This window comes from Artemia franciscana, chromosome 4, assembly GCF_032884065.1.
Source record: "Artemia franciscana chromosome 4, ASM3288406v1, whole genome shotgun sequence".
In the NCBI taxonomy this organism is placed as follows: Eukaryota; Metazoa; Arthropoda; class Branchiopoda; order Anostraca; family Artemiidae; genus Artemia; species Artemia franciscana.
Window position 1 is genome coordinate 51,537,942 of NC_088866.1, and position 18,236 is coordinate 51,556,177.

General features: G+C 34.2%; 1 protein-coding gene across 1 annotated transcript in view; it reads left to right on the plus strand.

Moving 5' to 3' along the window:
* LOC136026561 (uroporphyrinogen-III synthase-like) overlaps window positions 1-18,236 on the plus strand; it is a 69,392-nt gene that overhangs the window by 42,705 nt on the left and 8,451 nt on the right. Inside the window, exons 2-3 of the mRNA XM_065703250.1 lie at window positions 881-1,102; window positions 7,247-7,419. Of these exons, the coding sequence (XP_065559322.1) occupies window positions 881-1,102; window positions 7,247-7,419 (395 nt within the window). The remainder of the gene's footprint in view (window positions 1-880; window positions 1,103-7,246; window positions 7,420-18,236) is intronic.

Genomic DNA, 18,236 nt, shown 5'->3' on the forward strand with positions numbered 1-18,236 from the left:
CTGCCACTTCCCTTGTCTTTCAAGTCAATGGAATATCCGGCGTATTTGATACGCAATTTTGATACGCAATATCCGGCTGCTGCCACTTCCCTTGTCTTTCAAGTTAATGGAATATCCGGCGTATTTGATACGCAATTTTGATACGCAATATCCGGCTGCTGCCACTGCCCTTGTCTTTCAAGTTAATGGAATATCCGGCGTATTTGATACGCAATTTTGATACGCAATATCCGGCTGCTGCCACTGCCCTTGTCTTTCAAGTTAATGGATTTTCCTCGTCGTTCAAACCATGGGACAGTAAGTTTTCTTTATAATGTTTTCGGACGAGGCAGTTCTAATTGGGTCATGTCTGTTTCGGTCTAACACAATTTTTAGGAGTTCTGGGCTATTGTTTTTGTTACTATGTTACTTGTTTTTCTTTTACTAGGCTACGATTTGTAAAGAATTATTATTTTTGTTAATTATAAAAGCTTGCTGATGCTGCAATTTACTTTTTACATAAGCCCGTAAGCAGCTCTCTAAGATGATCCAGTCCCCATCTAACTGCGGAAGTAGAAAAAAAATGTTTTCTATGCAGAATGTCGTGATTTCAGCCACTTTCCTTGTTCTGCAAGCCAATAGATTTCCATTCTTGTTCAAGCCAAGGGACTGTAAATTTCCTAGATAATGATTTTTGGTCAATTGTCTACAAATTGCGGTTCCAATTGTGTATTTGTGTTTCGATCAGACACCATTTTTAGGGGGGTTTCTGGCAATTTTTCTTCTTACTATGGGAAGTGTTCGTCTCTTACTGGATTACAGCAGCAACAACATTTCGACAGGCTGTCCCCCCCCCGTCAAAAATGCGTTCCGTTTTATTCTTATCCATTTTGATTTCTAGGTATAATTCTTACAAGCCCCCGAGCAGTAGAAGCTTTAAAGATAGCCATTGACGAATTTGGCATCCAAGATTATGAGACAAAGCTACTCAGCATATGGAAAACTAAACTCATATATTGTGTTGGTGAAGCAACTCAAAGAAATGCCCTTTCCACATTAGGTCTTGAGGGAGTTGGAGGAGATACAGGGAATGCTGCAACTCTTGGAAGTTTTATTTTAAGGAGTTGGTACTTTTATACTTTACTTAGGATTTTGAGTATTAAGATAAACGTAACTCACAAAGAAATTTACGTATTATGATGATTACATTTAATTTGGATATAATATTTGAACAAATAATAATTATGGCCTTATTTAAAATAATAAAGATTATTAACAAATTTGTTATTGAATAATCTTTAATAATTAAATTTGAAAAAGTATATGTTGAAATGGATATTGCACGTGTTCTGATTTGTAGCTGTTTGGAGATCATTTAGGAAATATATACGGAGTGTTCGAATCAGGGTACTAGACCCGAGGTCCCATCAGTCTCCTCTTATCCAGGGAATTACCTTTGGCTATCAATCCAAGGATGTCGTGCATTGACAGAGGGTAGGGTTTATGATGAATGAGAAAGCTGTCAAGTTTTGTTTAGGCTACGAAGGTGTCAATAATAGAATGCTACTTGCTCATTTTATGACTAAAAAGTGCACCAGTCATTGTAGTGTGTGTCCCCGTAGAACCAATTGATGGATATCATAGTGACCCCGATAAATTTTACGTTCTACCAGAGTAATAAATAGACAGTATTCTGGTCTATTGGTAGAATGGTCTATTGGTAGCTCCCTGTTAGGAATGTGGTATTTTTACTTGGTGATTTTAACACCCTGGTCGGTAGAAACAGAGATAGATAGTTTTCTAGTCTAGATAAAGTCTAGTTTTCAGTCATAGTAGTGTGTGTCCCTGTAGAATCGATTGATGGATATCATAGTGACCCCGATAAATTTTGCGTTCTGCCAGGGGAATAAATAGACAGTATTCTGGTCTATTGGTAGCTCCCTGTTAGGAATGTGGTATTTTTACTTGGTGATTTTAACACCCTGGTCGGTAGTAACAGAGATAGATAGTTTTCTAGTCTAGATAAAGTCTAGTTTTCAGTCATAGTAGTGTGTGTCCCTGTAGAACCGATTGATGGATATCATAGTGACCCCGATAAATTTTGCGTTCTGCCAGGGGAATAAATAGACAGTATTCTGGTCTATTGGTAGCTCCCTGTTAGGAATGTGGTATTTTTACTTGGTGATTTTAACACCCTGGTCGGTAGAAACAGAGATAGATAGTTTTCTAGTCTAGATAAAGTCTAGTTTTCAGTCATAGTAGTGTGTGTCCCTGTAGAACCGATTGATGGATATCATAGCGACTCCGATAAATTTTGCGTTCTGCCAGGGGAATAAATAGAACGGATTCTGGTCTATTGGTAGAATGGTCTATTGGTAGCTCCCTGGTAGAAATGTGGTATTTTTACTTGGTGATTTTAACACCCTGGTCGGTAGAAACAGAGATAGATAGTTTTCTAGTCTAGATAAAGTCTAGTTTTCAGTCATAGTAGTGTGTGTCCCTGTAGAACCGATTGATGGATATCATAGCGACTCCGATAAATTTTGCGTTCTGCCAGGGGAATAAATAGAACGGATTCTGGTATATTGGTAGAATGGTAGGATCGATCTGGTCTATGGTAGGATTCCGGTCTATTGGTAGCTCCCTGGTAGAAATGTGGTATTTTTACTTGGTGATTTTAACACCCTGGTCGGTAGAAACAGAGATAGATAGTTTCTAGTCTAGGTAAAGTCTAGTTTTCAGTCATAGTAGTGTGTGTCCCTGTAGAACCGATTGATGGATATCATAGTGACCCAGATAAATTTTACGTTCTACCAGAGTAATAAATAGACAGTATTCTGGTCTATTGGTAGAATGGTCTATTGGTAGCTCCCTGTTAGGAATGTGGTATTTTTACTTGGTGATTTTAACACCCTGGTCGGTAGTAACAGAGATAGATAGTTTTCTAGTCTAGATAAAGTCTAGTTTTCAGTCATAGTAGTGTGTGTCCCTGTAGAATCGATTGATGGATATCATAGTGACTCAGATAAATTTTGCGTTCTGCCAGGGGAATAAATAGAACGGATTCTGGTCTATTGGTAGCTCCCTGTTAGGAATATGGTATTTTTACTTGGTGATTTTAACACCCTGGTCGGTAGAAACAGAGATAGATAGTTTCTAGTCTAGGTAAAGTCTAGTTTTCAGTCATAGTAGTGTGTATCCCTGTAGAACCGATTGATGGATATCATAGTGACCCAGATAAATTTTACGTTCTACCAGAGTAATAAATAGACAGTATTCTCTGGTAGAAATGTCGTACTTTTATTTGGTGATTTCAGCACCCAGGTCGGTAGAAACAGAGATAGATAGTTTTCTAGTCTAGGTAAAGTCTAGTTTTTAGTCATAGTAGTGTGTGTCCCTGTAGAACCGATTGATGGATATCATAGTGACCCCGATAAATTTTACGTTCTACCAGAGTAATAAATAGACAGTATTCTCTGGTAGAAATGTCGTACTTTTATTTGGTGATTTTGGCACCCAGGTCGGTAGAAACAGGGATAGATTGTTTTCAAGTCTAGATAAATTTGATGTAGAAAATTGAAACAGTAGTGGTTATAGACTGCTACAGTTTTGTAGTTATAATAATTTAGATATAAACAATATAGTATTTTGTTATAAAATGACCCACAGTATTCACATAATGGTAAGACAGATTGGTTACGTTATTGTAAATCGAACACTAGCATGATCGATACAAGATACTTGAGTATATAGGAGTGCCGTTACTGACGTTAAAAGAAAAGATCACCGTCTAGTAGTATCCAGGATTAATGTAAAGCTGAAATTTAGGAAGGATAAATACTTCCCAGGAATCTGTGACGTTATCAGACTCCAGGTTGAAGATTTGAGAGAAAATTTCCAGGAATAGCTGAATATCAACGTGAAGAGTTTAAAATTTGACCATTTTGAAAATTGATTGAATAGTTTTGGGAAAATAGTCTGTGAAGCCACTGATGATCTCTTAGTTGTAATGTAATGTTTATTATTTAGCTTTTAATTATTAGTTTAAACTAATAGTTAGTTTTTATAATGTGAAAATGCTTTAAGGTTTAATAAGTATGAAGAGGGGCCTGTACAAGAACTTTTGAGTGATAAAACATATGAAAATAAAACGATAATTTAAGGTCTTTTCATCTCCTTTAAAGTAACATCGAAAAATTGTTTCTCGGGGATGTGATGTCACATATGAGGGACATTGTTACGTCATTCCATGTAACGTCGTAAGGTCTCTTGAAATCTCTTCGTAAAAGGATTTTCCGAATTATGTCCATTACATAATAAATTCCTTAATGTCTTTTTGTTTTAAAAAATCTACATATTTATATATCTATACCAATATGTTTATAAAGGTATTTCATAAATAACTTGATTTTTTACATGCAATTTCTCAAATATACCGAGGCTGATTTTCTTCTTCAACTCTATGTGACAAAATTGCAAAAAAAAAAAAAAAAAATTACGGAAAGTGAAAGTTTAAGAAAAGTGTGAAGTAAAACATTGATCTACTATCCTATTTAATAAAAATTCAAGTTGACTTCTTTAGTTGCTGTGCCTAAGTTTGGCAAAAATCTTTTTGCAAGGTTTATTGTCTAAATTTTTTAAACCTAAAAGTGAACAAAAATAAATTCGGAAAAGTAATGTTTTTGTTATCTACTCTCTTTAAATGAGCAATTATTATATATTCATGTATATTTTTTATATATCGAAAACGGCTCGAAAATCTTTCTGAAAATTGGCACACCAGTGGTGGACCCAGTGGGGTGTGAGGCCTCCTCCCCTCCCTGGACGTTGTGGTGGATTTCTGGTAAGAATGGCTTGCTCTGGTTTGGGACGAAAGTAAATTTTTGTAATTGGATTTCAATAGTTGAAGTGCTGGATAAGTTTTTAATTATTAAGACTGTTTCTTTTTGTAGACAAGTTTGAAACAAGATTTCTTCTATCTTATGCGGTCTCTGTTAGATTTTATTAATGACGCATACCGCCAAAAAGTATTTAATTAAATTTAGGCGTATCAAAAGAATCTGTCCGTATTACCACAAAAGCACATCCAGGAGGCTAAAATCTTCATTTCGTTATAACAAGGAGTACAAATTTAAAATCCTAACTTTCTTTAGGCTGTTGAAATGATATTTCAAGATTGTGCTGTCACAACGAGGCTGAAAGGCAAAATATTTACTTCTTTTTACTGCCAAAATTTGTTTTCGAGTTTTTGACTGTCTGTTTTGGTTTTTTGGGCTTGCTTTTTTGTGAAGCGTTGTGGTTTCTACAATTTTGTTGTTTTTTAGGGGATTTGTATAATAGAAAGTAAATGTATGAGAATTGCAAAAATTATTAATTTAAGTTTTGAATTTTGGTGAGCAAATAGTGGCTACTTTACTGCCTAATTTCATCTAATTAAAGCTCTGCATTATATGACATTTCACCTCCTCTGTTCATCCTAAAACATAAAAATGAAGGCCTAAAACATCAAACATTTACTAATAAAATGTCAATAAAAAGTGGAAATTCATACAACTTGAGGTAACCACGGAAATGGAATGCAGATACAATATTACTTCAGAATTTCTCACCTCAATACCAACTGGTCACAAAATATTGTTATTTTTTGTATAGGGATTGCATATATTTGTCCATAAAATTGTCTAAACTGCTATATATACTGCTGACGATTTTTATTCTTATTTTGATGCATGCCACCCATCATATATCCACGATTAGTTGTTTATAAATCAAATTTTTACAGGATAGTTTTCTTACTTAATGGTAAATTTGAGTCTAATTTTTATTTTTGTGCTTGAAAGTCATATCGAGATTTAAACTTTGAATTGAATATCTGAAAATCTCAAGATGAAAAAAAAAAAAATAATTAGAATTCTACCACAGCTTGAAAAGGAGTATTTCGACTCATGTACATGGTTTGAAGTACATGCCTACATGCACGAGTTCATATTTTTCTGACGATTTTGGTCTTTATTCGAATATTTTAGGATAAATAGAAAAGGAAATACTAACGAAGAGCTCAAAACTGACAGAACTCTAGACTGACAGGACTAGCCATTATAAACATTTTTCTTTGTTATACCCATTTAATGTTTAATATATCTTTTACGAATATACAAGTTGTGTCATTATCCTCATTTCCTACTCTTTATTACTATCATAGTTACTAAGCGATGCCACAATGTTAGGCGACATGCTAAATGCTTTGACCTACACAAATTGTCACAGAGTGCATAACCCCAAAAGATGGTTCAAGGCCATTTGTTTGTTTGTTTTATTTTGTTTTGTTTTTTATAATAAAAAGCTTAATTCACTCTCTACAGCGGTCAGAAGTGCAAAGGCAAAAAATTAGGCAGAAGATTAAATTTACGACCATTTCCACTACCTACCTACGGCACATAATTGTCTAGGTCCCCTTTTAGTTGCGGGTATTTCTTTGTTCTCCAGTTTATCGAAGTGACCTGTTATGCGCCTCCCTTCTAAAGAAAATCATGGATCTGCCCCTGTGATAGACCAACATTTTCTGGCCGAAAAAACGATTTACATAGGTCACGACTTCGGAAAAATTCGTTTAGAGCCTTAATTTTTGAGAAAAATAAATTTCATATGAATAACGTCACGTTCGTATGTCTTTAATAAGTAACTTAAATCATTTTGTCCCAGGGGTAATCATATCGTTTTTGGTATCTATGATAGATGCAAAATTATACAAAGCAGAAATTATATAAAGCCAAAGGTTGCCTGTAGGTTATGCGACAGCAAGAATCACAGTATTGAAATTAAAACTAAAATATTTCTACAGATAAAATAATAAGTTCCGGTTCATTCACTAGATTTATCTGAGGGACTTCAATAGCTGGGTTCAGTCATAATCTTGAGTTATTGATTATCTTCTTAATATTGCCTACATGTAAGTTGAATTTCTAATGAAGGTGGCAAAATTTAGTTACATACTCAAGAAATGGACTTATCCTTATTTGAACGTGTGTATTCGTAATTGAAAACGAAGTATGGTCTTGGGGAAAAATTCCCATTTTAAGGTATTACGTCAAATGTGTCTCATACTCTCTGAATGTAAAATTGTACATTAAACATCCAATAATGATATGGCTGAAGATGCTGATTCCAGAATCCTCCTGGACTGTCTCTGAATTTTCGTTCTTTTAGCTGATAAGGGATGATGTCCGAACTTTTAATTTTCAATTTTTAAAAAGCCTTAAAATTTCAGCATTCCCCGCTGACGAAAGGAAACCCTTGCTTTTCCCATCAGGGGAACTACGGAGAGAAGAACTTCCAAAAATATTGTCAAATGCCAATCTACCTTTTTCGTCTATAATTGTCTACAATACAACTTCGTCGCCTACTCTGGAGGAGGACATAAAATGCTGTCTCAATAGTAGTGTAAGTGAATACAAGCTTTTGAACTTGTTTTTTATTGTACACTTGCCAGGTTGTAGATGGTGTGGTGACAAAATCCATCCAGCGCGCACGTAGGGTATTTAGATCTTTTGCCTCCAAAGTCAAAAGTCTGAGACTTCCCTCCGAAGTCTTGACTTCTTTTGTTTGGTTTTCCATAAACCGTAAACATATATGATCCTTCCATGCGCGTATTGGTGTATGTACATTATGCACCTAAACTATTAGAGCCATAAGTTTGGATTATTTATGCAAAATCTTGGATCCATGCCAATTACATGTGGCTATCAAAAATAAATGAAAATTCATTTATAAAATGACGTTGTGCAAAGGCCATGAATAATGATTTCACCTAATATCCATGATTTAAGGAACATTAGAATCAAAGTTGCCAGTCTTAGGGCATTGTATAAAGAGCAAAACGTCCCATCGTCAATTATTTGCTTTCTCCGTCCGTCTGTAATGGAGGTTGGTCACTTAAACTTCGAAAAATTGGGTCTGAAATAAAAGTTCTAGTATCCTTTCTAGAGTCGAAAGTGGTTGAGTCAAAGTAAGAAGCAATTTCTCACAAAAACTGCATGTTTTTGGAAGAGTAACCATTATTCGTAATAATACAAAATGATTTTCAACATACTAGGTGGTATAGATCACATAGATGAGACCCGGCGTGAGACGCTTATTATTGTTCATATGGATGGAAGTTCTGTATGACTTGGACTTCTACGTGGATGAAGCCAACACGACCTCCAAAATAGCGTTCTCTGGTGTTTAAGTATTTTTTATACGTTTGTTTACCCATATTTAAATATTGTGTATAGAAAAAGAGCAAAATTACCATTAAAAAGTGGTGAAAACAAAGCTCTTGATAGTACTCGTTACCAACCACCCCCAAGATTTTCCTGACAAGGCCCATGATGCCCCGCTTTGTCTTTTCCCCCTCTGTGCGAGCAGAAACGTAAATGCAATATTTATAGCCTACTACACAAAAAAGATTGTAGCAATTAGGGTGATACTAATACCTCCTCCTCCCCCTCCTTCACAAAATTTATTCAATATTTGTATGGAGGTTAAGGGAGAGTTAGGATATTCTGACATTAATATGAAGTCTTTGAGACACCTGCTTCTTGTCGCTCCTTATTGTAGCTGATGTGTACTTACTCACCAAATCATATACTTTTTAAGAAATGTGAAGAAAATTTGTTTTGTTAATTAAATCTTAAAATAAATATAAGAAACGCTTTTTGTGCTAAAAATTTAGACATCTCCCCATACGGACTTAATCCAAATACGCCACCCTTATCCAGGCTTGATCTAAATGAAGGGAGAAGATAATACTCCTATCTCCCCTAGACTCTTTCTATATTTATTTTAAGGTTCATGGAGAATTAGACGATTTGGTCATTGAAATGTTCTGTTTTAGACAACTGGCAAATTGTTTTGTCTTTTTTTTTTTTTTTTTTAATTTAAGAACATTTAGTCTAATTAAAAGAACTATCTACTTTAAGGGATTTTTCTTTTAATTAAATAAAAGCTGTTTTCCACATTACCTATGAGGTAGAGATCCTGGCGCGTTTTTCCTTTCAAACATTTCGTGGTAACGCACTGTAGTAAGGAGCGACCCGGCTCAATAGTAACCAAAACTCTCAAAAAATGGAATTTTGATATCAGTAGCTATATCAAAAGAATTGCAGTTTAATGTTGATTTTAAATACATAAGTTTAATCAAGTTTAGTCCCACCCATCAAAAGTTACGAGCCTGTGAAATATTTGCCTTATTTTAGAAAATAGGGGAAACAACCCCTAAAAGTCATAGAATCTTAACGAAAATCACACTATCAGATTCAGCGTATCAGAGAACCCTAGCGTAGAGGTTTCATATTTATTTATTTAAGAATTGACGACGCTTCTTGACTACTAAGGTCCCTTCGTCGGCCCTGCAGTGTATTCCTGCAGCGTGATTCGATCTCTGGGTCGCGTATTACCAAGCTAAGGTCAAATCCACTGCGCCACCACAGGACTTTTTTCAAGCTCCTATCTACAAAAATGTGGAATTTGTATTTTTTGCCAGAAGGCAGATCACGGATGCGTGTTTATTTGTTGTTTTTTCCCTGGGGTGATCGTATCTACCCAGTGGTCCTAGAATGTTGCGAGAGGGCTCATTATAACGGAAATGAAAAGTTCTAGTGTCCTTTTGAAGTGACCAAAAAAATTGGAGGGCATCTAGGCCCCCTCCCACGCTAATTATTTTCCCAAAGTCACCAAATCAAAATTCTGAGATAGCCATTTTATTTAGCGTAGTCGAACAACCTTATAACTATGTCTTTGGGGACGACTTACTCCCCCACAGTCCCCGTGGGATGGGCCACAGGTTACAAACTTTGACCAGCATATAGTAATGGTTATTGGGAAGTGTACAAACGTTTTCAGGGGGATTTTTTTGGTTGGGGGAGGGATTTAGAAGAGGGGGATATGTTGGGGGAACTTTCCATCGAGGAATTTGTCATAGGGGAAGAAAATTTCCATGAAGGGAGCGCAGGATTTTCTAGCATTATTAAAAAAAAAACAATGAAAAAGTTTTTTCAACTGGAAGTAAGGAGCAGCAATAAAACTTAAAACGAACAGAAATTATTACGCATATGAAGGGCTCGCCTCCTCCTAATACTTCGCTCTTTACAAAATTTAAGTTTTAATGTAAAGAGCGAGGTACTGACGAGTGGGTGAACCCCCTCATATACGTAACAAAAACATGAGAATACAAAAGTTCGTTACATAAGCTAATTTATAAGTTACGTAAGCCAATTTATAAGTTACATATATCTTTTACTAATAAAAACATTCGTAAAAAATTAAAAGTTCTAGTTGGCTTTTTAAGTAACCAAAAAATTTTTTGCTGAAAGTAAGAAGCGACATTAAAACTTAAAACGAACAGAAATTACTTCGTGTATGAAATGGGCTGCTTCCTCATACACGTCCTGCCTTTTACGCTAAAGTTTTTTACTGTTTTAAAAAGTAGAGTTAAGAGAAAGAGTCAAACTTTAGCGTAAAGACCGGGACGTTGGTGAGGAAGCAGCGCCCTTCATATACGAAGTAATTTTTGTTCGTTTTAAATTTTAATGTCGCTCCTTACTTTCAGTTAAAAAAATAACTTGTTTTTTTTTATTTAATATATATAGGGATCGTCAGTTTCTTCTACTTTTTAATATTAGTCAAAAATTACATGTGAAAGGAAGCGAGTAAGAAACTATTAGCCAACTTACTAGTTTGCTACTGTAGCAGCCAATTCTCTGCTTGATTTTCATTAATTTTATTTATTCAAATTTAATATATGTATATTTTGAAAAGTTTTGGGTACCGTCCACTAAGTGTATATCAGAACCACAAATAGAAATCTCATCCCCCTCTAGAACCTTTCCTACTGAAGGTTCGTGGAGAATTAGACCTACCACCTGTGCCACCCCTCCTTAATAATAGATCACTGAAACGGCAAAAGAAATATGCAATAAGAAGGAAGGTGTCACCTCGCGGCACCCCCGTGGACATTACTCTCATTTTCCATGGAAGAATCTTGGCAGACAATTTAATCTCCGATGAAAATTTATCCTGGGCAATTCCTCCGTAACATTCCCTTTATATGTAATTAAACAAAAAAAATTTCTTTTGAATGAAAGTAAGGAGCGACATTAAAACTTAAAACAATCCGTATTCAGATCTATACCTCATGATTCTAATGATTGCCCTTGAGCTTTGTTGATGGTGATTGCTAATCGAACATTCCCTGTGTCCCGGTCGTCATTTATATTCCCTGTGTCCCGGTCGTCATTTGTGTCCCGGTGTCCCAGTCTGTAATTTCTCTTTGAGTGTCCCGGGCGTCAATTTATATTCCCTGTGTCCCGGTGTCCCGGTCGTCATTTGTGTCCGGGTCTGTATATACATTCGTTTTTGAATTGGTATATGATGAAATAAATTTTAAGTTTTTCCTTTTTTTCTTTTTAGTTTTTTTTGGTTTTTACCTTTTTAGTTTTTTTTTGTAGTTTTTACCTTTTTTAGTTTTTTTTATTTTATTTATATTTTTTAGTTTTCTTTTTCTCCTTTATTTTTCAGTTTTTTTCCTTTTTTAGTTTTTTTTCTTTTTAGTTTTTAGTTTTTTTTTAGTTTGTTAGCTTTTTTAGTTTTTTTTATTAGCTTTTAGTTTTTTTTGTAGTTTTTACCTTTTTTTAAGCCAAGGTTCGAATCTGGAACCTCTTGAACCTAGAATCTGGAACATAACGCCTTACCAACTCAGCTACATCGGCTTGAATACATTCGTTTTTGAATTGGTATATGATGAAATAATTCAGACTTTATATGCGGACAAACACGACGTCACTCGCACACAGACAACTTATTTATATATATATAGATAGATAGATTAAAAAAAACTAAAAAAAAACAAAAACTAGAAGAAAACTAAAAAAAATAAAAAAGAAAAAAATAAAAGAAAAGAAGAAACTAAAAAAAAAAAAACTAGAAATAAGGAAAATCTAATAAAAAAAGGAAAAACTAAAAAAGATAAAAACTAAAAAAAGTTAACAAAAAAAGACGAAAAACAAAAACTAAAGAAAACGAAAAAAAGCTGTAAAAGATAAAAACCAAAAAGGAAAAAACTAAAAAAGAACTATACATGACGTCATATTCAGTGACGTCAAAATTAAAAAAACTAAAAAAGACTAAAAAAAGGAAAAAACTGAAAAAGATAAAAATCTATAAATGACGTCATGTTTGCAACGCGAAACCAGCCTTGCGGCTGATAGAGATAGTAAAAAAAGAAGGTATGTCACTGTATTATAAAAGCAATGCGTGTATAATTATCCTACAATGTCACCAAAAAGGGAACACTAGGAGGAAACTCCAGAGCAACGCAAGACCAGGCTGGCGGCTCAAAGAGAAAGGGCCTGATTAGGAATGTCCAGTTTATGTCATCAATTCGATCCAAAAATGACATAGCGTTGGCCCTTGCATCATCCGGAATAGCCGCAATGTTGCAGCTTGGTGAAAGAACTGCTCATTCCGCTTTGAAATTGCCTCTGAATATGCAGTCTACAGAAACTCCCAGTGCAACATTTCCAAATCATCTGGGATCTTGACTGATAGATTTCAGGCAAACATTACCTGTTATATCTAGATCGACTCCTGCAGACGAAATGAATGCTTGCCTTAAAAATTTTAGCTTATGGGTACACGTAAAGACATAAAAATTAACTATAAATATGCGTGTCCAATTGGAAAACGATCACTCTGCTGAAATATTGTCAGATCAATTGCTGGCAATTGGAAACAGAAAGCTCCCAGTTGACTCAATTTCCGGACATATACAACTGCCTCCTGAATTCTCTAATTTAGTGACATCAAAAAATGATTTGGTTGAAAAGGTATTTCCGAATATTCTAACCAATTATAAAAATCATAAATGGCAAAGTGAACGAGCAATTCTGGCAGCCAAGAACAAAGACGTCCACGAAATCAACAACATTATTCTGACCAAGATTCGAGACCAGGCAGTCATTTACAAGTCAGTCGACACAGTTCTATAATCAAATGAAGCGGTCAACTATTCATCAGAATTTTTAGAATCCCTGGATCTCTAGGGGATCTCTAGGTGTACCAATAATACTGTTATGAAATATTAACCCACCAAAGCTTTGCAAAGGTACGCGACTTCGCAATCGCACGCGAAAAAAAGAAACAATGGAAAACGTAATAGAGGGAACAATCTTGACAGTATCTTTTGAGGGTGAGGCTGTTCTTATTCCTCGCATTCCCATGATTCCAACGGATCTTCCTTTTCAATTTAAAAGATTGCAATATCACCATCAACAAAGCTCAAGGGCAATCATTAGAAAAATGCGGTATAGATATTAATACAGATTGTTAGAGTCGGTAAACCGGACGATTTATTTATATGCACTGACATTGGGACTGCGAAGAATATTGTATACCCACAAGTTTTACGAAGTTAAAAATTAGCACCTTGCATACGTATTGCTTTATGAGGGGGGGGGGGGGGGGTTAGGCTTGCGGCTCAGAGAGAAATTACCAAAAGAAAGCGGGTCGATGTGTTACAAGAGCAACGCAAAACCTGGCTTGCGGCTGAAAGAGAAAGTAAAAAAAGAATACGTGTCGAGGAATTACCAGACTGTATCAGAGGAATTATCAGCTGTATATCCGCAAGTTTTACGTATTTAAAACTTAGCACCTTGCACACGTTTTGCTGGGGCACGTTCCGGAAAAAAAAACTAAAAAGTAAAGAAGAAAAATAAAATAAAGAAAGAAGAAGAAACTATAAAAAAAACTAAATAAAGGTAAACAACTAAATAAAACTAAACAGAAAAAAAAGAAAAGAACTAAAAAAACTAAAAAACTAAATAAAACTAAACAGAAAAAAAGAAATGAACTAAAAAAGCTAAGAAACTAAAAAAAAGAAAAAAACTAAAATAGAAAAAAAGAAAATAAAAAAAACAAGAGATTACAAAAATTCAAAAACCTTAAAAAAGAAAACCAAAACATTTGAAGCTTAGTAGATATCATTGTTAGAAATTGGACTTCCTTTAATAATCAAATATCGTTGAAAAAACTGCAATAGAACACAAGAGACAATGAGAATCCATATATAGAAGCCTGCCGCGTGCCGTTCTGGTGCCCGGTGGCGAAGCCTCCGGGACCCAGCTTTGTATACTGTCTGCGGTTAGAACACAAGGCTTTCGGCTAAAAGAGAAAGGTCTAGATTAGGAATGTCCAATTTACGTCAACGAAGGCGTGTCGAGGAATCACCAGAGCACCGCGAAACCTGGCTTGTTGCTCAAAAAGAAAGTACCAGATTAAGAATATTCAATTTAAATCAAGAACAACCATGTTTTGAATTGTTGTAAACCCTTGTTAAAATATATACAAATATTTTTGCAATTGCCAGTATTTTGCTTTTTCCGCAATTTAATGTCTTTTCATACTGCTTCTGTTCAAACATATTTGATTATTGAAGCTAATTTTTCTAAAATTAGAATAGAATAGGCTTTATTTGCACAATCTCTCGTAGTCATAAAACTAAATGGCGCTTGTGCTTACAAAAAAAGGATTAAATCAAACGACAAACAAAAATCAGATGACAAATAGGATAAAATCAACAATTGTTATACTTTGATACAAAGAAAGGGATGAATGAGTTGGAAAAACGATTTGTGCGTGAAGGAGGTGCTGCTAATCTGTCAATTTTCTTTGACCTAGTACTTTGATGTTTCACTAAAACTGGTGGTAGAATCGATCTATATTTATCACTTCTGAGAAGATATTGGCCAAATTCAAGGATCAAACTGAGACGACGCTCTTGAAGAGAGTGAATTTGTAAAGTAAATAATGCTAACTTATATTCGGTAAAAGCATCGCACAATATTACTTTTACTGGTACTCAAAAATAGAGCGAAAGAAAATGCATAAGTCAATATCATTCTCATCATGAAGAACCAACTTTCGCGCACAAATATAAAGCTAAACTATAGTAAGATGTTTTGCTAGCCAGACGGCGCAAGCGACATCTTACTTCTTAAAATTAAAATTAAGGCTCTTAACGAATTTTCTTAGACTTTTGACCTCTCTAGATCATTTTTTTAATGCGAGAATATTCCAAGGTACCAATTTTCCAGAAAAAATATAGAGTCGTTTCCGAGAACAAAAATAAACATTTATTGCTCGTTTATAAAGATTATTGCATTAAAATTATTAAATTCTGTTTATACCAATTGTCTTCTGGGGCCTAGCCTAAGCTGCCTACCTTATATAATTGTTTTACTATATGATTATATTATATTATTATAATTCTATAATGGTAATAATATTATATATCATATTATACAATTACTAGCTGTTGAGGGGGGGGGGGGCGCTTTGCGCCATCCCAACACCTAGTTGGTGGGGGCGCTTCGCGCCCCCCAAGCCACCCCATGCGCGTAAGTCGTTACGCGCCATATTAGTTATGCGCCATTGTAGTTGTGTCCCTGTGTCCCACCTGTGAATAGATATATATATATATATATATATATATATATATATATATATATATATATATATATATATATATATATATATATATATATATATATATATATATATATATATATATATATATATATATATATATATATGTGTGTGTTTTTAACTACTTAAAACTTGCGAATATACAACATTCTTCGCTGTCCCATTTTCTGTGCATATAAATAGATCGTCAGGTTTACTGACTCTTGAACATGCAACATATAATTGTCCATGGGGAAAACAATCCGTATTCAGATCTATACCTCATTATTCTAATGATTGCCCTTGAGCTTTGTTGATGGTGATTGCTAATCGAACATTCCCGGTGTCCCCGTCGTCATTTATAAATCCCTCTGTGCCCCCCGGTGTCCCCGTTGTAGTTGTGTCCCTGTGTCCCGGTCGTCATTTATATGTCCCGGTCGTGATTTGTGTCCCGGTGTCCCAGTCTGTAATTTCTCTTTGAGTGTCCCGGTCGTCATTTACATTCCCTGTGTCCCGGTCGTCATTTGTGTCCCGGTTTGTAATTTCATCAGTTGACAAACATGACGTCAGTCGACAAACAACTTCATGACGACATACAGCTCAATCCTTATAATGACGTTAATCGAAAAACATGACGTCAGTTGACACATAAACATGACGTCAGTCGACAGACACACAAACAAACAACTTATTTATATATATAATATACTAGCTGTTGGGATGGCGCTTCGCGCCACCCCAACACCTAGTTGGTGGGGGCGCTTCGCGCCCCCCCCCCCCCCCAAGCCCCCCCGCGCGCGTTAGTCGTTACGCGCCATATTAGTTATGCGCCATTGTAGTTGTGTCCCTGTGTCCCACCTGTGAATATAGATAGATATATATATGTTTTTAACTACGTAAAACTTGCGAATATACAACATTCTTCGCTGTCCCATTGTCTGTGCATACAAATAGATTGTCAGGTTTACCGACTCTTGAACATGCAATATATAATTGTCCATGGGAAAAACAATCCGTATTCAGATCTATACCTCATTATTCTAATGATTGCCCTTGAGCTTTGTTGATGGTGATTGCAAATCGAACATTCCCTGTGTCCCGGTCGCCATTTGTGTCCCGGTGTCCCGGTCTGTAGTGTCATCTTATAATGACGTCATGTACAAAGCCTTATATACTTATAATGACGTCATATACAAAGCCTTATATACTTATAATGACGTCATATGCAAACCCACAAACAAACAAACATGCCTACAAACAACTTATTTTTATTTATATAGATATAGTTTCTTTTTTAGTTTTTTTTTTAGTTTTGTATCCTTTTTTTATTTTTTTTAGCTTTTTTCTTTTTAGTTTTTTACCTTTTTTGTTTTTTTACTTTTTTCTAAAGTTTTTTCTTTTTAGGTTTTTTTTTTTGCTTTTTCGCGCCATATTAGTTAAGCGCCATTGTAGATGTGTCCCTGTTTCTCACCTGTGATATATATATATATATATATATATATATATATATATATATATATATATATATATATATATATATATATATATATATATATATATATATATATATATATATATATATATATATATATATATATATATCTATATATATAAAAATAAGTTGTCTGTCTGTGGATCTGTGGATCAGGTGACGTCATGTTTCTGTGTCGGCTGACGTCATGAAATTAGTTGTCGTCATTTTTGTTATGACGATGCTTAGTATATTGTAAAACACATTAATTTGGTTAATAATATACCATTTAAAACACCGAAATGAACATGCTGGAGTAGTCACTCGGTGAGAGAGGGTGTCAGAACGGAGAATGAAGGTCCCAGGTTCAAATCCTGGTTAGGCTAAAAAAGGTAAAAAACTAAAAACTAAAAAAAAACTGAAAAAACTAAAAAAGGCAAAAACTACAAAAAAAAAACTAAAAACTAATAAAAAAAATAAAAAAGCCGAAAAACTAAAAAAACTAAAGAAACTAAAAAAAGGAAAAAAACTTAAAAAACTAAAAACTAACAAAAAACTAAAAAAAAGGAAAAAACTGAAAAATAGAAGAGAAAAAGAAAACTAATAAAATTAAGAATAAAAATAAAAAAAAATAAAAAAGATAAAAACTAAAAAAAAAGTAAAAAGAAAAAACTAAAAAAAACTAAAAAAGCTAAAAAAAAAGGTAAAAACCAATAACTAAAAAGAAAAAAAGGTAAAAAACTAAAAAAAATTTTCATCTAAAAAACTAAAAAAAACTAAAAAAGGTAAAAACTAAAAAAAAAAGTAAAAAGAAAAAACGAAAAAAAACTAAAAAAGCTAAAAAAAAAAAAAAGGTAAAAACCAATAACTAAAAAGAAAAAAAGGTAAAAAACTGAAAAAAATTTTCATCTAAAAAACCAAAAAAAAACTAAAAAAGGTAAAAACTAAAAGAACTAAAAAGGAAAAAAAAACTAAAAAAAGGAAAAAAACTGAAAAATAAAGGAGAAAAAGAAAACTAAAAAAATATAAATAAAACTAAAAAAACTAAAAAGGTAAAAACTTCAAAAAAAAACTAAAAAGAAAAAAGAAAAAAACTAAAAAACCTAAAAAAAGGTCAAAACCAATAAAAAAAACTAAAAGGGAAAAAAGGGAAAAAATTAAAAATTTATTTCATCATATACCAATTCAAAAACGAATGTATACCGGGATGACGACCGGGACACAGGGAATATAAATGACACAACTACAACGGGGACGCCGGGGGCACAGGGGGATATAAATGACGCCC